Genomic DNA, 25488 nt, shown 5'->3' on the forward strand with positions numbered 1-25488 from the left:
TACTACCTCTTTTCAATTGCTTTTATGTGAAAGGACGAATGACAGTCATGTGCAAAATGGACTTGGTCTTTGGCTGTAATTTTTGAATCAGATCTGTGAATTAAAAAAAAATCAATTGGAAGGTTGAAAAAAGAAATGTCGCCTGTTCTGTGCGGTGGTAGTAACAACCAGCTGCAGACTAACAATCAGAAGATCAATCAGCATGGATTGCTGGAAGGAAAATAGCATATGATTTTTTTCATGTGCATCAGACCTTACAGATTCCCTTTGCATTTTATTACCCAATACTGAAACTTTTTAAAGTTTGTACCATCTTTTCTGGGCACACATAGCAAAACCTAAAAAACGTTGACATTGGCCATGCTCTGCAATCCATCTGTACAAGATTTATTCAGCTTACAGTATGTTTACATAATGGGAGCATCTGACTGGTCAATACAGGTATATCCCAATAACATCCAATGTATGGCTTTCATATGTCGATCAGAGTGTAGAATGATTGTACAAGGAGATTGTATGCATGGCCAGCCTATAAGTGTTTTGTGGAAAGATTGCACAGTGAAGGCACACATCAATTTGAGTTAGAGTTAAAGATTTCAATTTTATATTAACTTAATAAATCCAATTTAGACTTGTACTAAAAAAAACAATAAAGTATAATAAAAATGGAATGGTTATAAATACATTCCAAATTTTGGCCAAACTATAGCTTACACAAAAGGTATACAAGGCCTAGCTTTAGGCTCGGCATGTCCTCTACCATTAATAAAAGTAAAAATATTTTTAGTCCTCAGTTACGCTGAACTTTGATAAGAAATGTATAAGAAAGGTAATACTGGAATATCACAATATTTGTATGGCTAATAATCCAATACAAGGCCCCACACTGCTCTCGTTTGGGAGACATAGAGCGGAACAGGCCAATGTAAGAAATGTAGGGCGTGTGCCTACACAGCAACCAATCGGAAATGTCTTTTTGTTCAGATGACAGTATCTGTTGCTACTAGCAACACCTCTACTTCCAGTTTACTCCAGCTCATATAAGAAGGCCTAGCATCTATGTAAAGGAGCAATTCACAATGAAAAAAAAGCATGCAACATCGCTAAGGCTCTACATGTGTTTATGCTCACTAATTCAGTAATAAGTCATTACTCCACTGGCAATCATAACTTAAACCCCATTTCCCCCTCTCCCTGCTGTATAATAAAACTTGTTATTTTTTTTTCCTTTTTGTATAAAAAAATGGAAAAGAGCATGAAATGATACAGCACATAATTCATGATGCTTTATAAATGTACCACAGGATAAATAGAAGTGCACATACATTGTACATGGTTGTGTATAGAAGACGTGGGTCATTATTACAAACTTTTACTCTGAATCCACATATACGTTAACTATATTACATTACTGTTAAAGACACAGTTTGTTTTTACCCTATGCTTAAATACAATACCTACCAGGAAAGACATCTAGAAGGCTTCCAGATTCCAGTGCTGCACAAACAAAGGGTGACAACAATTGTTATTATAGAATGTGGACGCTCAGAAGAGGAACATCCGATCCATGAGTTACAGTAGTCCAAGCGGTCTATGACCTAAGTGCACATGATGAGTGTTTCCTAAAACCAGGGTGTTTGAAAACATCCCCTAACACGTTAATGGTGTCCTATATTACAAAGGAAAGTTCATATTTTCACTGTGTAGCGATGAAACATTTGACACAGAAATGGGCCATCGCTGAAACGTAAACATGGTTGAGTGGAGTTTAAATAAGGACAAGTCATTTGGAGAGAACTTCAGATGAAGGGTGAGGCATGTCCATCCATCTTGCCGTTTCATTTCTTCCAGTGCAGTCAATCTGTGAATATCCAGTTATTGCAAGTACCGGTAAACCTTAAAACAGTGGTTTCCAGAGTCCGCTACAACAACATGACCATCCGATGTCAAGGCCAGTCCCTGTGGGCCATACAGTGGGTCAGCAGAAGTATTGATATATGATAAAAATGATCCACTCCCATCAAAGACCTGAAGAAAGAACATAAATGTCAAATTTTTTTAAACGGTTGTTGGATTTTAACCTGGGATATCTCTATTGCAGGATGAAATATTATGTGGACATTTATGAAAACATACTGACCAAATTATTTGCAAACATCTGGGCTAATATACGAATATGGTATGAAGCTACATTTTGAAGGCTAACAGGTTTGGGCTGCAATACATAACGATTTGTTAAACTTTAATGAATATCTCTTGACTTCACAGAAAAACTATAGTGAGTTGGATGTGAGTGGGGGTCATCACTTACTGTCAAAATATGCTCCTTGCTGGGCTCTTTTGCGGATTTGCCTTTCTCACTTGTTACATCGTAAACCAGAATAATGATATACTTCCTAAATAAGTCTATATCATTTTACACAACTCTTTAGTTACGTCTGTTAATTTTCCATTGGTAATTTATGAAAATAATAGGATAAATTCTAAGACACCTCATTCTGTGATTTTGTAAATCAAATTCCTACAGTGGCTAATGGTAAATTCAGTATTTACTGTGGAGGAAAGTAGTATGTAGACAGTGTTGTGAAAATCATGCGCACAACAGTTACAACTCTACCAGGGCTGAAGGGTGAGGCCATGTGTCAACAAACCAATACCAACCGCAAATGCATTTAGCTCTAGCTGCAGTAGTACATTTAACAACATGGCACTGTGACTACAGACCCTGCCTGGAATGTTGCATCTTTGGAGCACCTACATACTTTAGAGCACTCTGGGTCGTAAAAAATCTAAAGCAATCCCTAGCTCCTATACAATAGAAAGCCCTAGTCACTTGTTAAAGCTCACCTCCAGGCAGATATCAATATTCCCCTTGTCTGTGGTGAAATGAGGCTTCTACAGCTAAAAATTGTGTCGTAAAACATGAAGAGTAAAATGAGGGGGGGATTGGGCTGACTTGGAATTTTACCATAGAGCAATAGCACTGTCCCATATAATAGACTGGTTTCACAGTCATGAAACGAAGCAATGGGTTAAACTGGAATCCCAGATAATAGATTTGGATGTCAGGGCTTTACCCTGGATCCCTGTGTGTCTTAGAAAGTCTTTAGTTGATATCCCCTTGCTGGTACGGAATGTATTGACAATTTGGGATGCATTGTTGTCAGGAGGGGGGTCTCATTTACTGTATTCATCTATTCCGAGTCCTCTCACTTCCATTTTTGATAATTTGAGCTTTGCAGTTGCAGTTGGAGCGAATACTTTTTTGGGCCTTAATAGAAGGGACTGGCCAATGATGGGAACTTTTTTGGTTAATGGGTCCCCTCCCCCCATCGGAGGGAGGGGACCCAGGCATTAGCAGCACCAACATCTCACAATGGTTACAATATCATCAATTATGTAGTTATGCTAAATCCCTTTCACTCATCTCAGTTAATGAGGAATTGTACAGCCTTTGAGAGCCTATGTTTCAGTGAACATCGACCAGAACATGCCATCTCAAAAATTTATAAAATACAGTTGGATGTTTCTCCCAGTCAGTTTAATCATATCTGCTCACAATGGTAAGCAGACTTAGGCAAACAGTTTACATCTAGTGACTGGAAAAAGGCATTGGCACTGACGCATGGGGAATCGAGGTCAAGTAAAGTACAGGAAAGGAATTATAGGCTTCTGATCCGATGGTTTCGTACCCCAGCTCAGATTTCAAAATGGCAAGAGGGGGGCTCGGACATATGCTGGAGATGTGGGAAAGAGGTAGGGGATAATTTACATATGTGGTGGGGGTGTGATAGCATTTCTCACCTATGGAGATTAGCTTTCGAGTGGTTGGAGGAAATGAACTCATGTCATATAGCCCACTCCCCAGAGATTGCGTTACTCTCAATGTTTCCAGGTCCAATAAAAAAACTCAAAGGGGTCTATACTTGGCCATTTGATGTCCTCAGTCAGATAGCTGATGGCCAAAAATTGGAAAGTTGATGCCCAACTGGGGGCAGTAGACCTGGCTGAAGCCCTAAATGACACAATGTGGATGGAGGAATTAGTAATGTCGGCACAAAATAAGATGGGGAAGTTTTATAGTCAGTGGGCAACTTGGTTGGAGTTCAGGGAGAGGCTCGGGGTAACGACTTTGATTGGAGACCGTGGGAAGCTGGTGGAGGATAATATGTAGTAGGATCTGAAGGCTGTACATTTGGTCGAATAATCAAATTGGGCTGTGTTTTTTTGTTTTTGTTTTGTTTTGCGATTGGTGTGGGTGTGTTATGTTAGCTCTTAATTAAATTTGGGTCTGGAATATTTTCAGGACCACCAAGATTTTAGCTACTGAGAATACACCCAGTATTGTGGTGTTGCCATTGAGTTATATCTGTACTGACATGTTTTGGTGGCTGTACTGTTTTATATTATTGATTGTATATTTTTTCGACTCAAAATAAAATAAAGATTGTGTAAAACATGAACAAATACCCAAAAGCATTCAAGCAGAGGACATTTGTAGCAGACTGTGGCTTGCTTTTTATATTAATATGACACATCAGAAGTTTGTACTACATACAAGTCTATGCCTTTTACAGAAGACCGTAGGGCTCACTGTGAAACTCACCAAAAAATCTGATTAGGCAGCTACACAGTAAGCACACTACCTCATTCAACACAAAAGTATCCCTAAGGTCTCTTCTACACAACCAACTAAAGTCCACCTGACAGCTGCTTCTGTGCACCTGCCAGGCACCGGAAGTGCAAGCAGCATCCAGTCAGTGCATGGAGTCACATCTGAGCATGGTCCCAGTGAGACATTACATGAGGCAACTGGGGTTACAAAAGCTACCAATCAGCTGCATTAAATTGCAGCCAGAAGGTGCACAATGGCAAGCAGATCAGAGGCTTAAAGAGGAACTCCAGTGAAAATTACCTAATGTACCAAAGTGCTTATTTTTTACAATAATGATGTATAAATGATTTAGTCAGTGTTTGCCTATTGTAAAATCTTTCATCTCCCTGATTTACATTCTGACATTTATCATATAGTGACATTTTTACTGCTGGCAGGTGATGTCAGTGGAAGGAGAAGCTGCTTGCTTTTTTGGCAGTTGGAAACAACTGTTAATTTCCCACAATGCCACAAGGCTCCCACAGTGTGATGTCAGCACCATGGTCCTGACATCACACTGTGGGAGGGGTTTCAACACAATATCAGCCATACAGGGCCCCCTGATGATCCGTTTGAGAAAAGGAAAATATTCTCATGGGAAAAGGGGTATCATTCTCATGGGAAAAAGGGTATCAGCTACTGATTGGGATGAAGTGCAATCCTTGGTCAAGGTTTCCTTTTAACCCCCTTGCCGTTTCAATTCTGACGACAAGGGGGCAGCGCAGCACTTTTTAAACAAACTTTTTTTTTAAATCATGTAGCGAGCTCAGGGCTCGCTACATGATAGCCGCTGACAAGCGGCAACCCCCTACCTACTTCGATCGCCTCTGGCGATCTTTGCAAGCAGGAATTCCCGTTCAGAACGGGATTTCCTGCAGGGCTTCCCCCGTCTCCATGGCAACGGGGCGGGATGACGTCCAGAGGGAATCCCGATCAACCCCTCAGCGCTGCCTGGCACTGATTGGCCAGACTGCGCAAAGGGTCTGGAGGGGGGGGCGGCGCAGCAGGTAGCAGGGAAACGGCGGCGATCGGGATATGCACGCAGCTAGCAAAGTGCTAGCTGTGTGCAGTGAAAAAAAAAATTGTGAAAATCGGCCCAGCGGGGCCAGAGAAATCCTCCTGCGCAGGTTACCCCGAGGTGAGCTTGGGATAACCGGCAAGAAGGTTAAAGGACTATCAAAGTGAGCTATTTTGTGCCAACAGCATAATGGAATCTTAGTTGTCCATTAAGTACACACTCAGGCCTAGTGCACACCGAGCGGTTTTGGTAGCATTTTTAGAACCGCTTGCGGATGTGGAAATGCTTGGATAATGTATTTCAATGGGCTGGTGCACACCACAGTGGTAGGCGTTTCGCAGAAATGCATACTCCCGGGCTGCAGCATTTTTTGGATTTCGGAGGAGTTTCTGCATCCAGTGTTAAGTATAGGAAAACCGCGAAGCGCTTGATAAAACGCCAGGTCAGAGCGGTTTTCCAGGCGTTTTTGTTACAGTAGCTGTTCAGTAACAGCTTTTCTGTAACAATAGCTGTAATCTGCTACACAAAACCGCTACCAAAAATGCTTCACTAAGTAAGAAACTCTACACAAAACCGCAAAACGCTTCATAATAAGAAAAACCGTTTCAAAAACCGTTAGCGATTTGCGGATCTGCTAGCGGTTTTTGGTGTGCACTAGGCCTCAGAGTGCATATCAGTTCATGAAAGACGCCTATCACTGTCTACAAAGCACATACTAGGGACAATTTGGCCAGGAGGTGATAACCTTACCAGTGTTTTTTGATTATGGAGTAACCTTAAGCTCTTACCTGAAATATACGCAAACACAATCTTAACATACAATTTCCATACCGATCAATTACCTGGTAATTTGAACTCATACACACTAGATTATCTTGATTAGAGGAAAATAGATAGCTAAAAAGTAAACTTTAATAGAAGATAAAAATTGTCAGATTAGTGCTGCTACACATATAGGTGAAGTGATACAGTGGGTGATACCATTGGGTTCTTGTTGTAGGGGGGTGTATTATTGTTTACAGTACAGTGTGAGTGGTAATGATACCCCTATTGACACTTTATTGGGGCTCCTCCCAACCACGTTACCACCCACTTTATCACTTCACCTATATGTGTACCAGCAACAATTTTACAATTTTATCTTCTTCTATTAAAAGTTATTAGCTATCCCCTTTCCTCTAATGAAGGTTATCTAGTGTGCATATATTCAAATCAGGTGAGTGTATTGAAATTTGAACTCAACAACCCTGAATTGCAAGGCATACATAATAACTACGTATCTGCCATTAATGAACATTCAGCTCAAGAAATGTGATCTTCAAAGGCCATGATAAAGATTAAATATCACAGTGCTGCTTTGAGGCCAGGAGAATGGGGTTTCTGGCTCTTCTGGAGACTCAGATCTCCACAGGAGAACTCTGCATTCCCTCTGATTGTACTAATCCACAAGTAAATGTTGCACACTGATTTGAAAACTAAATGTAATACACACCATCATATTATTTCCATATGTATGAATACATGAATGCATGAAGGGAATGTCAGAGCAAAGCCATCTGGAACATTCTAAATCTGTGCATGCTTAGAATGTGCCAATCATTACCACACTCTCCTGTCAGAGTCATTTCTGCGCTTGCGGTCTGTATCTTAAACAGATTTGTTTAACATTCATGTAAGTGGCTGATGGATGTGCACAGAATACTGGTTCTCTGAAAATCACGTTTGCCATCTTAGAGAACTTACTTGTATTCTACTGTTTCCCCAGTCAGCTACAATTATATTTCCATTGGAATCCACAGCCACCCCAGTTGGTGCATTAAACTGTCCATTGCCTTCTCCATTCGAACCGAACTTCAAGATGAACTCACCATCTTGGTTAAATACCTAGAAAAGAACATTAGTTAGAGATTACCTGAAGTTTATTAGTGATGCCTGCATCTTTACTTCTGGCAAGGTGAATCACTGTGCATAGTAAGCAGGAATGTCAGAGGCTGCGTGACATCATAGCTTAGCCCTAGTGGCTGCAGCTTTGGTGCTTTGAGTCCACTATGCACTGAGTGATGGTGACTGACAGATTTACTGGGACAGACAGCAGAGGATCGAGGCAACCCAGGAGGACGGCAAGGGAGTCAACAGCCTGAAGGGGGTTGGAGGAAGCCCCAGGTAGATATGGATACTTTTTTTCCGTCTTTTTTTTCCGTCTCAGGTACACTTTAAGCCTATATGCTACAAAAGCTCCATTTAAAAAAATCCAGCGTGTGGCATTACAGCACAAACATTAACATCTTGATGAGTTTTCAGACTGCAGTGATGCTTTCAGATTTTACTAGGGCTTTAAAGCCAAATTCCACACAAAATAAAAACTATCTCCCTGAGTCCCTTCACCATGCAAATGAAAAACAGATGTGTAGTAAAATGTGAACAAAAAGATTAGTACAGTTCGGAGGCATTGCTGCTGAAGACTAGGGGTAAAGTTACCACCACTCCAAGATGGGCAATAAACCTCTTATTGCAGTCTTCAGGACCATGGCTCTCCAGATTCCCCCCACAGGCTACATTCCATACTTCAATGATGGTGAATGGCAACACACTCCACCCCCAACCTTAGTGAGGAAAACACAAGGGAGGGCAAGAGGCAGTATGTAGGAGGACAGTTATGCAAATATATACAGGCAGTCCCCTACTTACAAATGACTAGATTTACAATTTCTCATACATACAAGCAAACTTGTATTTATGTTCAAAATATACAATGCTCATTTTTTATTTTTGTGGTTACAGTACTGTATAGACTAGGGATGGGACGAATCCACAATTTCTTTGAATCCAAATCTAAAAAGGTTCTCGAATATCTCGAACCTTTCGAATCCCTAATCTAACGAATCCTGCGCATAAAAATTGTGCGATCCGTGGTATAGTTGCCCGCAGTATAGGTACCCAGGCATAGGTAGCGAGGTAAAGTTGCCTTCAGTATAGCTAGCTAGGTATGGGTGCCTTCAATATTGGTAGCTTTCAGTATAGGTAGCAAGGTATAGGGGCCTGCAGTATAGGTAGCAAGGTATATGGGCTTTCAGTATAGGTAGCAGGGTTTATGGGCCTTCAGTATAGGTAGCAGGGCATATGGGCCTTCAGTATAGGTGTCAGGGAATATGGGCCTTCAGTATAGGTAGCAGGGTATATGGGCCTTCAGTATAGGTAGCAGGGTATATGGGCCTTCAGTATAGGTAGCAGGTTATATGGGCCTTCAGTATAGGTAGCAGGGTATATGGGCCTTCAGTATAGGTAGCAGGGTATATGGGCCTTCAGTATAGGTAGCAGCGTATATGTGCCTTCAGTATAGGTAGGTAGCAGGGTATAGAGACCTTCAGTATCGGTAGCAAGGTACATGTGCCTTCAGTATCGGTAGCAAGGTATAGGGGCCTTCAGTATAGGTAGCACAGTACATGTGCTTTCAGTATTGGTAGGTAACTAGGTATAGGGGCCTTCAGTATAGGTAGCAGGGTATATGTGCCTTCAGTATAGGTAGCAGGGTATATGTGCCTTCAGTATAGGTAGCAGGGTATATGTGCCTTCAGTATAGGTAGGTAGCTAGGTATAGGGGCCTTCAGTATAGGTAGTAAGGTACATGTGCCTTCAGTGTAGGTAGGTAGGTAAAGGGACCTTCAGTATAGGTAGCAGGGTATAGGGCCTTAAGTATAGGTAGGTATGTAGGTAGGTAGGTCTAGGGGCCTTTAGGTAGGTAGGTACGTATAGGGGGCCTGTAGGTAGGTAGGTAGGTATTGAGGCCTGTAGGTAGGTATAGTGGCCTGTAGGTAGGTAGGTAGGTATAGGGGCCTTTAGGTAGGTAGGTAGGTAGGTATAGGGGCCTTTAGGTAGGTAGGTAGGTACGTATAGGGGGCCTTTAGGTAGGTATAGGGGGCCTTTAGGTAGGTGGGTATAGCGGCCTGTAGGTAGGTAGGTAGGCAGGTATAGCGGCCTGTAGGTAGACAAGGATAGTGGCCGGTAGGTAGGTATAGTGGCCTGTAGGTAGTCTGAGCGCGCCCAGACTGGTGCTGCTGCTCTCTAAGTCTGCTCCAGACATTACATCTCATTTCTGCTACTTTAAACCTCTTAATGAAAAGACTGGACCGAAATTTCAGTGGATTCTAATGTAGCACTTCTCCAGCAACACCTATAACCTTTCAGAACACCTGGATTACTTGGGATGGCAAAGATTTAAGCTGGATTGGATCTTCCTTGGTATCACACACGGCTGAACACTGCACACCTTCCTTGGAATTGACCTGAGACCTTAAAGACTTTCTGCCTCTTTGTGCCTGCCCTCTCCCATCCTGTGAGTAACTTTCATCGATTATCTACAGCATCTATGCTCAATAGACTATATTTTTCTACATATATTATACATTATATCTTCAAATTCCTAAACAAAGAACTGTGTTTTCAAATTCATGCTGTCCATCCATACATCTCTGTGTAAGGACAATTCAGTCTATACAGGCTCTTTGATCTCTGCAGGATACCAGCCACAGCTGACAAACTTCACACCTTGACTCTAAATAGGACCTATCTCAGCAGGAGCCCTGAGCTGTCTCTTGTCCATCCTAATGTGTAAACATCAATATTCAGCAGAGAGACTTCTAGCTGTATACCAACCAAGAAATATCTATCCAATTGACAAATCCACAATAATTCTACTGAAGTCTGTTGGAATCTTCAGAAAGACAAAGAGAGGCTCGAGAGGACGTGGGAAAAGATATTCTTCACCGCAGAACCAAAATAACTGTGACAAAATCTGCAGAGTACACCCAGCCAACAACCCTAATAGCTCCAGCACAATCCAGCAGAGATGACAGCCACACATCTGGAGACTGTTCTGTCTTGGAGTCATCAATCTCAGACCCTAGCTCCCAGGGTAGCCCCATCAAGGCTGTCCTCTGTAATGTCAGATCGATAAACAACAAAACAGCAATCATACATGATCTAATAGAGTCTTCTGATCTGGCCTGCCTGACTGAAACCTGGCTTTCTGAACCAGTTGGCCCCACCCTGGAGGCTGCCGTGCCAACAAACTATTCCGTGATATACTGCAACAGGAAAGAACGCAGGGGAGGAGGGGTTGCACTTTGCTTTAGATCAGCTTTGAAAATCAGACCACTTACTGTAGGTCCTACCAACTCGTTTGAATGCTTGGGGGTGCAACTTTCAGCTGAGAAAAACATTAACATATTGCTGATCTACCGCCCACCAGAAAAACACTCAGACTTCCTTAAAGGGAACCTAAACTGAGAGGGATATGGATGTTTCCTTTTTAACAATACCAGTTGCAGGACAGTCATGCTGAGCTCTTTTGGCCGCAGCAGTGGCTGAATCACACACCTGAAACAAGCATGCAGCTAATCCAGTCTGACTTCAGTCAGAGCAGCTGATCTGCATGCTTGTTCAGGGGCTGTGGCTAAAAGTATTAGAGGCACAGGATCAGCAGGGGAGTCAGGCAACTGGTATTATTTTAAAAGGAAAAATCCATATCCTTCTCAGTTTAGGTTCCCTTTAAGGAACTTGTAGACCTCCTATGCAACCTAACACTGGAACACCCCAGATGGATTGTTCTTGGAGATTTCAATACATGGGTGGATGACTCCTCTTCAAAACTTGGAATAGAGCTACCTCGTGCCTTACATGAACTGGGCTTCCTCCAATCAATCAGCTCTGCTACTCACAGGAAAGGCCACACTCTGGACCTTATATTCCATACTGGGCTGTCAATAGCCAATGTGGAAATTAATCCTGTTGCCTGGTCAGACCATCACACTATCCACTTCTCCCTCTCAATACCAGCTGTCAAACACCAGGTCAAGAATCAAATAAAATATCGCTGCTTAAAAGGGCTAACACCTCAACATATCCGAGATAACCTTAGCTTTGATGAATTGACTGACTCCAGCTTGGATCCTGATACTCTGGTGTTTAAATACAACAAATGTGTGTCCTCCACCTTTGAGACCATTGCTCCTCTGCGCACCAAATATCTTACTCCACACCATCATGCACAGTGGTTTGATAACGCTATAAAAGAGCTGAAAAGACAAGGCCGAAAACTTGAGAGACTGTGGCGCAAATCTCAGTCCCCAGAAGACAAACATGCCTTAATCCTCCACTTGAAGAGCTACCAAAAGGTAATCACGGGAAAAAAATCATCCTTTCTATCACAAGAGATTGCAAATGCAGTTAACAAACCAGCCCAACTGTTCCGCACAGTGGAAAAACTCTGCAACCCGGCATGTCAAAAACTTAACATCGAGTCTTCAAAGGACCTCTGTGACCAATTTGCCCATTTCTTCACAGACAAAGGCTTCAATTCATCAAAGGGTGTTCGATAACAAAACCCCAGTCCTTAAAATACCGCATTCGGTATTTTACACTTCACTGTGCTAATTCATCAATATTTTCCCATGTGTGGTAGAGGTTCGTTAAGTTACCGAACTACTAGGCTTCAATTCATCAAAGGCTGTTCGATAACAGCAGAGTGGTGCAGAGCAGCTTGGAATGTCCCTGTGTTGTTACAAGCTGATAACAATAGAAGGCATCCAGACATCCCTTTAGATGTAAAGGTGTTATAGTTACTGTTATTTATACTGCCTCTGCTGCTCTGAATCTGTCGATCAGTCTTTCTTAACATTTTATTTATTTGCCACAACGTAGATGAACTTCCTGGAGACTTTACAAATACCATGCTTGGTGATTTCACCACCAGCATCTTTGCATTATCAAACAGGGCCTGAAAGGGTTACACCACCGAAGGGAATCTGGGGATATATTTTGACCCGTTCTCTCTGCTCACTGCTTGGGGGGTCTGAAAGCTTGTGTGGAGAAGCCTGTGTGACCTATCAGCGGCACTTGCAGGAGAACAGGGGCTGTTTCTATTGGCTGCCTGCTCCTGCTAATCATGAAAACATTCACACAGAAGGCTTTCGAAGCCTGTAACGACAGGGGAGAGCTTGAGATAAACACCGAATGTGTTATCGAATGTGGGAACCTTGATGAATTAACATTTGTTGAGCACATGTCGGTAATTTATCTCATTGCTGTGTCATTTCAGCTTCTCATTCGGTAACAGCTTTGATGAATTAACATTTTCTAAAGTGCTTCGTTAAGTCAGCTGTTTTCAGCATTACCGAATGCGGTAATGCTTGATGAATTGAAGCCAAAGTCTCCGCTATAAGGTCCGCCATCCAACTTACAGCATCTGAGCCTAATATAGCGCCGAAGACCATTAGCAGAGACAATGTAACACCTTGGTCAAACTTCAAAGAAATTGATGAAGAAGTCACATCAAGCATCCTCCTTCATGTCCGCCTAACTACCTGTGACCTAGATCCTGGCCCAACACAGTTCATGTTGAACTGCCCCGACCTGTTCGTACCGGTATTCCTAAAAATTGTTAACTGTTCCTTAAAATCAGGGATATTTCCTGCTTTACTGAAAGAAGCAATCATCAGGCCTCTCCTCAAAAAACCCTCCCTGGACCCAGATGCAATGACCAGCTACAGACCTGTCTCTAACCTTCCCTTTCTGGGCAAGCTAATTGAAAAAGCTGTTTACCTCCAGCTAGAAGCCAAAATCCTACAAAACAACAGTTATGACCCATTCCAGTCTGGCTTCAGGAAACACCACAGCACTGAAACGGCCCTCATCCAAATATGCAACCACCTGCTCATGGCAAGAGACAGAGGAGAGTGCTCCATCCTCATACTGCTAGACCTTTCTGCAGCCTTTGATACAGTTGACCATGACATCTTGATAAACAGGCTACAGGAATACTGCGGCATTGATGGCATAGTTCTTCAGTGGTTCCAATCCTTCTTGAGTGGCAGAACCCACAAAGTGTCTATGGGGCCCTTCCTGTCCACCCCTGTATCACTTAGGTATGGGGTGCCCCAGGGCTCAATCCTCTCTCCCCTGCTTTTCACGATTTACATGTTACCGCTGGGAAAACTAATCCAAAAACATGGCCTGACATACCACTGCTATGCAGACGACACTCAACTATATCTTTCCTTCAAGCCTGGTGTGACAGACCCAACTCTAACTATAAACGCCTGCTTACGTGAACTACAGCAATGGATGAATGACAACTGGCTGAAACTAAATGCAGACAAAACTGAAGTCCTTCTGATAGGAGGGCAGAGCATGATAACAAAACAACTTAACTTGCAGTCTTCACCACTGGGAATAGGAGGCACGGATCTGCGCAGCTCTGATCATGTGCGTAGCCTGGGAGTTCTAATTGATTGGGATTTAAACTTCAGAACTCAAATCTCTGCTGTGGTGAAATCATCCTATTTTCACCTGAAGAACATTGCAAAAATCAAGCACCTCATACCCCCAGAAGATCTGCCAACCTTAGTCCACGCCTTCATCACATCCCGACTGGACTACTGCAATGCTCTCTACACTGGCCTTCCAAAAAAGGTCTTGTACCGACTACAGCTGATACAGAATACTGCTGCCAGACTGCTAACCAACCAACCCCGTCACTGCCACATAATGCCAGTCCTGCACTCCCTTCACTGGCTACCTATAGAATGGAGGGTCCTATTCAAGATCGGCCTACTGACATTTAAATCCCTGAATAATTTAGGCCCTGGATACATGAAAGATATGTTGCAGCTGCGTAGCAATCCCCGCATTCTCAGATCAACAGGTTCTAATAATCTAGTCATACCCAGAGTCCACTTGGAAACTTTTGGTCCCAGAGCCTTCTGTCATGCTGCCCCTACGTTTTGGAACTCCTTACCTCAACAGATCAGGACAGCTCCATCCCTGGACGTGTTTAAATCCAGACTGAAAACCCACCTGTTCAGTTTGGCATTTGCAGAAATATAACTTTTGTTGTGTGAATACTTCATCCTACTAATTACTGAATCTGAGAGAGCCTAAGCGCTTTGAGTCCTATGGGAGAAAAGCGCTATAGAAATGTTATTGTATTGTATTGTATTGTATAGTTGCCTGTAGGTAGGTAGGTAGGCATAGTGTCCGGTAGGTAGGTAGGTATAGGTGCCTTTAGGTAGGTAGGTATGTATAGGGGGCCTGTAGGTAGGTGGGTAGGTAGGTAGGTATTGAGGCATGTAGGCATGTAGGTAGGTATAGGGGCCTTTAGGTAGGTAGGTACGTATAGGGGGCCTTTAGGTAGGTATAGGGGCCTGTAGGTAGGTATAGGGGCCTGTAGGTAAGTAGGTATAGCGGCCTGTAGGTAGGTAGGTATAGCGGCCTGTAGGTAGGTAGGTATAGCGGCCTGTAGGTAGGTAGGGATAGTGTTAGGTAGGTAGGTAGGTAGGTAGGTAGAACCCCCCTCCCCCGCCAACCCCCCCACGGCCCCCTCCGTCCACCGTGCCTCCTCCGCTCACCCCTGCATAATAATCTACTCACCTTTCCCGTGGAGCGCAGAGCGGCAGACCTCTTCGTTACTTCCTTGTTCCCTCTAGTGGCCGGACCGGCTCTTACTGATGACGTCATTGTAAGAGCCGGTCACTAGGGGGAACCAGGAAGTTGGCGAGAGGTCTGCCGCTCTGCGCTCCGCTATGGATAGGTGAGTGGATGGTAACTATGTGGGCAGGGGGGGCGAGCGGAGGAGGCGCGGGGGGGGGGGTCGGAGGAGGAGTGCGAGCGGCGGATGCGCGGCGATGCAGCGTCGGGATTCGGCGGATTCGTATAGTGGTAAATGGCGTCGGGATTTGAATCCACGAATCTCGAATATTTCCTAATATTCGAGGGATTTGTGGATTTGCAGGATTCGTCATCCCACCCCTAGTATAAACTATGGTAAGTAGTTTAAAACAAATTAAGAAGTGCACTGAAAACAACAACTAAAAAGTTTATACTAATGTCCAAACCTAGAGATGTCAGAGAATAAATTTTTTAACCACGTTTCCCTATGTATAAACCACGACTCAATTTACAAATGCAACTTAATAATCTCCCTAATCTGTAAGTAGGGGACCGCCTGTATATCAGTACTAAAGCCAATTACTATTCGGAGTAATAAAGCTAGCATACCTTTACAGAATGGTTATGGAAGTCTGTCACAATTATTTCATTATTGCTGTTCACAGCTGCAAAATGTGGTCCTAAAAAAATTAAACATATTTTTAAAGGAACTTTGTGTACAAAGATACAGTTTTATATATAGCAGACATAACATGGTCACAGCATCCTTGGATTGTATTAATTTGGTGCATCTGTTCTGAATGCAAGTTGTGTATCCTGCCTATAATTAGGCTATGCACATCTATGCAGTTAGTCAATCAGATGCAGCTTGTCTTGGGAAGAGCTGCCACCTCTACTTGCTGTAAAAAAAAAAGTGAGTTTGCTTTATGGCTTGCTGCACCCATTTTCCATTTCATGTTTGCAATACGTTTTTATTCTGAGTAGGGATCTAGTGCATAGTTTAGCATCGGTTTTGAATACAAGGTAGGGGGTTCCACACGCCTCAGTTGGTAGTAATTTCATATGCGGTCTGGTTTTTAGTTTTCTTCCATTGACTAAAAAAATGTGTAACCCTTTTATGACCAGCTACCCCCGGGTTCATACTATGTTTGGCAACGAGTTCGAGGTTAGGTTCCCTTACTGAAGGATGACTTCATCGCGGTGGAATGGTCCAGTGTGGAACACTCTGCATGCAAACTGTTTTTGGAAGCCAACATCCTCCATTAATGTTACTTTGGTACATCTGTTTTGAATGCAAGTTGTGTATCCTGGCTATAATTAGGCTCTGCACACCTATGCTGTTAGTCATTCAGAGGCAGCCTGTCTTAGGAAGTGCTGCCACCTCTCCCTACTGAATACATCCAAGTATAGCAATTATGTAAAAAAAAAAGGCATGTGTTTAGATTGCTCAATTAAAAAAAACTACAAGTTTGAAGCTTGTGTGGTGCCTTCTACATAACTGCTGTAAATTGCTGCTGCAGTAGTGGTGTACCTCAAGGAGAAGTGCAATCCTGTCAAAGGTTTTACATTCAGAGAGGACCAAGGTATTAATAACTGCATACATCTACGTATTGCTGCTGAGGTCACTGTTCTCCCCACCCCCTCCCCTTTTCTTAAATAGCAATAAATAATCCATTTTAAGCCACCAGCAAGCTAAAGAGAAGATGAAACATTAGTACCTCCCAGGAGAAAACTTAAGAGAAAGAATGCATTGTATTGGGATCTTGCGGTAAGTCACAATATTTTAATGCTGCGATAATCCCCCCCCCCCCCCCCCCCTCCATAGCACTACTGTAAAAAGCTGATCATTTACTAAGCAAAGTGTGGATTTAGTACAATGCTGTGCAGGTATGTAAATGTCTTATAAAACATTGTTGTCTAATCAGGCATAAAAATTTGTCTAGAACAGTATTTTTATTGCCAGTATGTGGAGCAACAAGACGAATGGGGAAACGCTTGAAATTATCAAGCCGTGAACATCATGCAAGCATAATAAACAGAAACCAGCACAAGAGTGCATATTTCAAAGAAGTGTACCTGCAAATTGCTTGTCTCCATTTCCTCGACTGCCAAACCTGGTTACAATTTTCCCATTGGGCTGGAAGATGAACACACAACAAGCTTTGTTGTCTACCACTATGATGTGTCCATTGCGATCCACTGATACACCCTTCGGACCCATTAATTTTCCAGATCCAATTTTAGTCTTATGAAAAGAAGAAACATATCATTAGGACAACAAACAACAGTAAGGCAACAATATAGTAATCAAAAATAGGTTGGCACAGGCGGATAGGGGTGGATGCGCGTGCGGATGGGTGCTCGCGGCAGTCACTGCTTCAAGCACCTGTTTTTGAAATGGTCCTAATTGCCGAGTATACTATAAAACCACCAACAGATCTGCCTTTTGTAACTAGCTTTCTGTACATATTCCAAAAAAAAACCCACTGTTGGTTCAAAGTGATAAAGTGGAAATTCAGTCCTAATGTTTTGTTTGATTTAGATAGAAATAATATCGTTTTATAGTAAGATTGGCATTGCAGTCTATATTTCTGTATTAAAGATTCCCTTGATTTCTTATCACCAGAGAAATTACAGGAAAGGAGGCAATTTTATTCTCTTTGAGGTACAACTGTTCAGTTCTCAACAGAATTTAAGCATATTCAGCACTGACTGAGCTAAGTAGATTAGATTACCCTTCCACAAATTATACACTGTTGATGAAGCCTGGTTTGAGAATTCCTGCCTAACCGCCAATACACAAATAAGATATTCCATTTAGAACAAATCTGTTCCTCCTGAAAATGCAGATTCACACTTGAGGACTCGCTTGCCTATAATACATTTTGAGTCACTCACCACAACATGCATTCAGTAGGCAAGTCTGAGCTCTAGACTCATACACTTGTTCCTGGTAAGTGATTTTGAACAAGAAGATATATTTTTAGGCGAAGGCCAATGGACATATTTCTTTCATATCTAAAACATAGCTATACATATTTTAGATATGACAGGATTACACTTCCAGTGGTGTAGCAATAGGGGTTGCAAAGGTAGCGACCGCATCTGGGCCCTTGGGTCAGAGGGGCCCTCCCTCAAGCACAATATTAGCTCTCTATTGGCCCTGTGCTGGTCATAATCACTTCTATAGAGGTTTAAAATAGTAATCATTAAACTGTTTCCCATCCCCTACTTGCACCTCTGACACTGGAAATCCTTGGCAGGTTTTAGTGCACCGTATCAATTGTTATATATAGAACTTGGGGGGCCCCATGTAAAACTTGCACAGGGGCCCATAGCTCCTTAGCTATGCCACTGTACACTGCTAAGACAATGTGCATAAACAATGCAGAATAGATGATGTAGTAAGATCACAGAAAGCACAGCCTATCAGATCAGGCAACTTAACGCTATGACATGGCGATGAGGAGCTTTCAGATCAAGGCTTCACAGAAGGTAATCATTTCCATCTGGTATAAATCAACATTTTCTGGAGATACACAGGTACTCCGGCAGCAGTCATAAAGCCTTAACTAGATGGTAGCAACTTGTCTACTCCCACTCTTTTCCACTGCACAACTTTGGGGAAGGCAACTGGGTACCAGACAGCAGGCAGGCATGCAACTGAACTAGCGAGCCACGGGGGAAGAGGCAGCTTGCCTGCTCCTACTCTTCCCTTCTGTAAAACTTGGGCAAATAGCAATACAAGGAATCAGAAAACATACAAAGAGGCCGTTAAGTAAGCAAGCGGTGTGTGACTCACCCGAACAAAGGCATTACTGATCCCTGACAACACATTTACATTGTGCTTTTCAATAAAGCAGCAAACACCTTCACAACATAATGCCAATATATACTGTATATAACCAAGTTTAACATGGTCCTGTCAGGGGAATCCTCCACAGAGGGAACCAAAAAAGCAAAAGGAATCTGACAGACTTTCTAACACCCGCTTACTGCTTTAAAAAGGAAATCCAATGAAAATAACGTGATGAAAAAAGTACTTGCTCTTTACAATAATTATTTTTATAAATGATTTAGTTTATGTTTGCCCATTGTAAAATCTTTCCTCTCCCTGATTTACATTCAGACATTTATCACATGGTGACATTTTTCATGCTAGTAAAGTCACTGGAAGGAGATGCTGCTTGCATTTTTAGCAGTTGCAAATTTATTTCCCACAATGCAACAAGGCTCCCACAGTGTGATGTCAGTACCTCAGTACTGTGAGGTGCTGACATCACACTGTAGGAGGGGTTTGACTACAAAATTAGCTATACAGAGCCCCCTGATGATCCGTTTGAGATAAGGAATAGATTTCTCATGGGAAAGGGGGTATCAGCTACTGATTGGGATGAAGTTCAATGCTTGGTTACAGTTTCTCTTTAAAATGACATTGAAGAAAAACAAAAAAACAAAAACACTTATGATATAATGAATTGTATGTGTTATACAAATATTTAATAAAACATTAGTAGCAAAGAAGAAAGTTTCATATTTTTTCAGTTATATGTTTTTTTTTGTATAACATTGCATCATTCTATCATATTTGCAATGACAAACCACACACTCTATGTTTAACTATGAAACAGAGCAGACCTAATGACCCTTTGAACTACCTTGCAGTAAAAGCTTATCTGAAACGGTGTCTCACTGTTTCTTTTATGTATAAGTGCTTCAGAAAATAGGACTGTCTTTGACCAAGTTGGTCTGAGAGCTCAGAGCAGCTCTTTTGCATAGAGAACAAGTGAATTTTCTTAACACTTCCTGTACCGGAAACAATACGAGTCTCTGTTCTTTCGAATGCTCCATTTCTTAGCTGTATTACGCATACAATTCATTATAGCATACGTTTATTTTCACTTCAGATTCCCTTTAAAGGGAAGGTCCAAGAAATATAAAAAAAAAATGAGTTTCACTTACCTGGGGCTTCTACCAGCCCCATGCAGCCATCCTGTGCCCTCATAGTCACTCACTGCTGCTCCAGTCCCCCGCTGGCAGCTTGCCGACCTCGGAGGTCGGCGGGACGCATTGCGTACATTTTTACGCATTCCAGCTAGTGCAGAAACATTAACACATACATTTTTACGTATTACTGGTTCAATGCGTAAAATGTACGCATTGAAGCAGTAATGCGTAAAAATGTATGTGTTAATGTTCCTGCACTAGCTGGAATGCGTAAAAATGTACGCAATGCGTCCCGCCGACCTCCGAGGTCAGAAAGCTGCCAGCGGGGGACTGGAGCAGGAGTGAGTGACAATAAGGGCACAGGATGGCTGCATGGGGCTGGTAGAAGCCCCAGGTAAGTGAAACTCATTTTTTTATTTTGCTTGAACCTTCCCTTTAACTGGCTGAAGATTCCCCTGACTATAAAAGTATTGTTGCCATTAGACTATAATTCCTACCTTAAATTTGCCATCAGATGAGAATATGCTGACCCACTTGTTGTCATAATCTGCTATGATGATGTCACCGCTTGGGTGCACAGCAACCCCTGTTGGCCTTTGGAGCTGACCTGGTGACCTTCCTCGAATGCCAAAGCGGCTTTTGAACTGTCCATCATTTGAGAAAATCTAGAACCATAAAACAGAATGTTACCATTTGAGTTTGCAAACGCTTTCTTGTACACTATGTATAAATCCATACGTTTTCATTATTGTGTACCAATATTCCTAATTAATGCTCATCATGCTCTGTTAAGTATTCTAAATCATAGCGGTTATGTTGAATGTCAATTACAATTTCATTTTTCAAAGCAGCTTTGATTATCAAAGTTTAAAGATAATTTGTCTCCAACACAGAAAACAAAGCGAGATAAAAAAAAAAAAAATCAAAATTCAAATGTTAGACAAAGGACTAACAACATATCGCTACTGCGATACTTCACTTGCGTGGTTGCGATATGACACGTGGCACTTGGGCAGCTCAGCCTGAGTTGGTGGTGGACCTTTTCCCAGCCCTGTCCACTGTAGGTATATCATGGAGGCATTTTGGGGCACACTTGTGACTAACTACTGCATATTTTGAATTTGTGAGTTACTTCTGAAAAATTTGCAATGCATGTGAAATCCAGTAGAAAATTCCATAACCAAACTGAGTATGATGCTGGGAAGTGGGGGCGTCGCAGGGGGAAGAGAAAGACCCCCTACTACACACAGCCAGAAAGTGTCTTAGAGTGTTATATCAAAGCTATGGGGTGGCAAGAAGATTCAACATCAATATTAGTTGCTGTGCCTGCATACTGCAGTGGCTAGGTTTTTATTCCCCTTTATTTTACTTCAGAGTAAATGTAATAATACCCAGCCCATATTATTCTAAAATGATTTATGAGACTTCAGTCTAATTCATTCCATCTCTGTCAGCAAGCCTGTAAATACACTGGAAATTTCCACCCATTACTTATTGAGATTAGATTCTAACGTGACTCCATATTCCTGTGAAGGTTCTCATTTATCAAGGTCAGCATATATCCAAAGACAAAAATTACAATGCGTCAGCTGGAGAACTGAAACATCTTTCAGAGCACAAAAAGTTGTCCAGTGAAATTACCACATCATTTCTTTGGACTGCATGTTCTGTGCTGCAGGCTGACCAAATAGACACTTCTATAGCAATGTATACAAACTCGCAACAATAGGGGTTCCTAATGGAGCTGCTTTACATGCACATAAACAATGGAAGCACAAGCATACTGAAACAATCTCACATGCTTCCAGTCTCATAACAATACAGCCTGTATAAAACAAAGGCTAGACAAGCAGGAATTTTACTTGACCAGACTAATGCTGGGCATCCACGCCTCGATTTTGCCGCTCGATCGATTCCCCACTCAATTCCACAGGCGATTCTCTTATCTTCCACTCGTTTTTCTTATCTTTTTCCATTGTGTTCAATGCGGAATCAAGCGTGGAAACGATTGGGCGGTTGTTCTCTGGTTGAACTCGATGGACGTATGTTTTTTTTTTTCAACCAAAATAACTATGTAACTATGAGATCGGACATGTCGGAAATGATCATCTATCGAGCCATCTAAATGGCTCAAAAACGAACCATGTATTCCCAGCATTACACTAAAATGATCAAATCAGCTGGCCAGTTGGAATTTTTTCTGAAATTACATTTTCCACCCTATAAAATAATAAACCAGCATACAAGGCCTTTCACTACCAAATATTTCTTCTAGCCAGGAGGGCTATTTGAAGCTTTGCTTTCTAACTTCGGTAATTAAATTACTCTTGTGTGTAGAAAACAGAAGAGCTTTTGGACAGGGGAATAAAGGTAGCCATACACTGGTCGATTTGCCATCAGATTCGACCAACAGATAGATCCCTCTCTGATCGAATCTGATCAGAGAGGGATCGTATGGCTACCTTTACTGCAAACAGATTGTGAACCGATTTCAGCCTGAAACCGTTCACAATCTGTTGTGGTGGTGGTGCTGCTGCCGCTCCCCCCGCCGCATACATTACCTGCTCCGCCGGCGCGACTGCCCCCGGTCACCGCTGCTCCGTCTCCGCTCTGGTCTCCAGGTCCGGCATGCTTTACTTCTTCCTGCCCGGCAGGAAGTTTAAACAGTAGAGCGCCCTCTACTGTTTAAACTTCCTGCCGGGCTAGAAGAAGTGAAGCATGCCGGACCCGGAGACCAGACCAGCGCGGAGACGGAGCAGCAGTGACCGGGGGCAGTCGTGCCGGCGGAGCAGGTAATGTATGCGGGCTCTATTGCGTCGGTCGTCGGGTACTCGAGCGCCGCTAGCGACGCGCTCCCTACCCGCGGGCGATCGACGGTAATTTTCCGCACGGAGTGATCGACGGGATCGGACGAAATGGATCGAAATTTGGTGTGTTGCGGGAACGATGTGACAGCAGATTCGATCGATTCGATCCTGGAGACCAGAGCGGAGACGGAGCAGCGGTGACCGGGGGCAGTCGCGCCGGCGGAGCAGGTAATGCATGCGGCGTGTGTGTGTGTGTGTGGGGGGGGGGGCCGCAGCAGCACCACCACCACCACAACAAATTGTGAACGGTTTCAGGCTGAAATCGGTTCACAATCTGTTTGCAGTAAAGGTAGCCATACGATCCCTCTCTGATCAGATTCGATCAGAGAGGGATCTATCTGTTGGTCGAATCTGATGGCAAATCGACCAGTGTATGGCTACCTTAAATGGTGCACAGTGACAGTGAAGGCATTTTCCTAATGCTGGGTACACACTGAGATTTTCTGGCCGATTTACTGTCAGATTGATTACTTCCAACATGTTCGATTTGCTTTCCGATCGATTTACGAGCATTTTCTGATAGATTTCCGTTCACTTTAATAGGAAATCGATCGGAAAGCAAATCGCACATGTTGGAAATAATCGATCTGACAGTAAATAGGCTAGAAAATCTCATAGCGTGTACTCGGCATTAGGTTCAGTTTTTGTCTGTTCACACATACTCATTTTATCACAATGCTGCAAACACAACACTTTGCTATGCCAACAAAAAGCTCAGGACAACATGTGCAATAAAGCTTGAGCATTAATCCATGTGCATTTTCACTGTAAACTATGCCTTGCTGTTCAGTACCTTGTGCTGTGGGGCTTGCGTTTACTACATTTACATCAACATATTGCTGTATACTGAACAGCACTGTTTATTGTCTGCATAATATAGCCCTAAACTACCGCTTACTGTTAATCTTAGTTGTTCATTTGAGCTGTCAGGCTTATTCCATTACACTTCTAATACTAAAAAAAAAAAAATATTAGTTTACTGCACATATATTTTAGTCACATTCCATGCAGTGTGCAGGGAGACTGTAATTTCTTTAGTATCTGACCTGCCACAGCAAAGTGAACTAGCTTTTCCCGGCTAGCCACTGCATTTTTGGTCCTCAGCTTTACTAAGTTCTTTGTTCTTTTGCAGAAAAACCTGTATAGTACACCTAGAAAAAGGAAGGAAAGGGATCCTGAGAAAAAGAGCTGCACCACCATTGAAGTAATAACAATGCTTTATTTAACACTCTGTACAACACAATAAAATCATCTAAAACGCTGAACAGAGCAACTCACCACAATGCAATAAATGTGGGAAAACATCACAAATGCCTCACCTCCTAATTACAGAAATGAACCCTGCAAGCTGCATGGATTGTGATCTGGGCTCAACAAAGAGCCCAGTATGTAACAATCCCAGACCCGGGTCTGAATCCTAATATAAAGTGCAGTGTGCAATTGGAGAGAGGTGTGTGAAAGCCCAGAGTATGTGAATAAAGTGCAATTAGCAAACCATGCTCAAAGAAATATATGTCCTAAAATGATTGATATAAATGGGACAGTGCATATAGGATCAAACAATGTGAGTAAATGGGGGGCTTATACATACGTATACCAGGCCTGGGTATGAGAGCAGCCGCATGATGAGGGCGGAGGGAGGCACACAGGACCTCCCTCCGCCCCCCCACATTGTTTGATATAAATGGGACAGTGCATATAGGATCAAACAATGTGGGGGGGCAGAGGGAGGTCCTGTGTGCCTCCCTCCGCCCTCATCATGCGGCTGCTCTCATACCCAGGCCTGGTATACGTATGTATAAGCCCCCCATTTACTCACATTGTTTGATCCTATATGCACTGTCCCATTTATATCAATCATTTTAGGACATATATTTCTTTGAGCATGGTTTGCTAATTGCACTTTATTCACATACTCTGGGCTTTCACACACCTCTCTCCAATTGCACACTGCACTTTATATTAGGATTCAGACCCGGGTCTGGGATTGTTACATACTGGGCTCTTTGTTGAGCCCAGATCACAATCCATGCAGCTTGCAGGGTTCATTTCTGTAATTAGGAGGTGAGGCATTTGTGATGTTTTCCCACATTTATTGTATTGTGGTGAGTTGCTGTGTTCAGCGTTTTTAGATGATTTTATTGTGTTGTACAGAGTGTTAAATAAAGCATTGTTATTACTTCAATGGTGGTGCAGCTCTTTTTCTCAGGATCCCTTTCCTTCCTTTTTCTACATGTCACAATTATCCTGAGGCTTGCACGCCTAACTTATTGAGGAGTGCGGATTGTTTTTCCAATTTCATGTATAGTACACCTAGAAACCATAGTCTTCCTTGAAATTTTTATCTACAGTTGGACCACCCTGTGTCTCGTTGCTGTGCTCTCTTTCCATTGTGTACGTTTTTACAGTGTACGGTCTTTTGCAACCTCAACTTGTCAGAGCATGGCTTTTCTTTACAAGTCGATAAGGATTGTGTTTTACCCTGCATGTTATCTTACTGATCATAACAACCTACTTGGCATAATGGAACTGGATCATAGGTCTGAAAAATGCTTAAA

The 25488-nt window shown here is 42.6% G+C and overlaps 1 protein-coding gene across 5 annotated transcripts in view; it reads right to left on the bottom strand.

Annotated features, from left to right (window-relative positions):
• Positions 1-1264: 1264 nt before the first annotated feature.
• Positions 1265-25488, bottom strand: part of TRIM2 (tripartite motif containing 2) — a 252202-nt gene continuing 227978 nt past the window's right edge. For all 5 annotated transcript variants that reach the window (XM_068278948.1, XM_068278941.1, XM_068278933.1 and 2 more), the window contains exons 8-12: positions 20561-20728; positions 17193-17361; positions 15726-15796; positions 7416-7556; positions 1265-2028 (exon numbers count right to left, since the gene is read on the bottom strand). In XM_068278948.1, coding sequence (XP_068135049.1) covers positions 1876-2028; positions 7416-7556; positions 15726-15796; positions 17193-17361; positions 20561-20728 — 702 coding nt within the window. In that variant the 3' untranslated portion in view covers positions 1265-1875. The remainder of the gene's footprint in view (positions 2029-7415; positions 7557-15725; positions 15797-17192; positions 17362-20560; positions 20729-25488) is intronic.

Source organism: Hyperolius riggenbachi, chromosome 1 (genome assembly GCF_040937935.1).
Source record: "Hyperolius riggenbachi isolate aHypRig1 chromosome 1, aHypRig1.pri, whole genome shotgun sequence".
NCBI lineage: Eukaryota > Metazoa > Chordata > Amphibia > Anura > Hyperoliidae > Hyperolius > Hyperolius riggenbachi.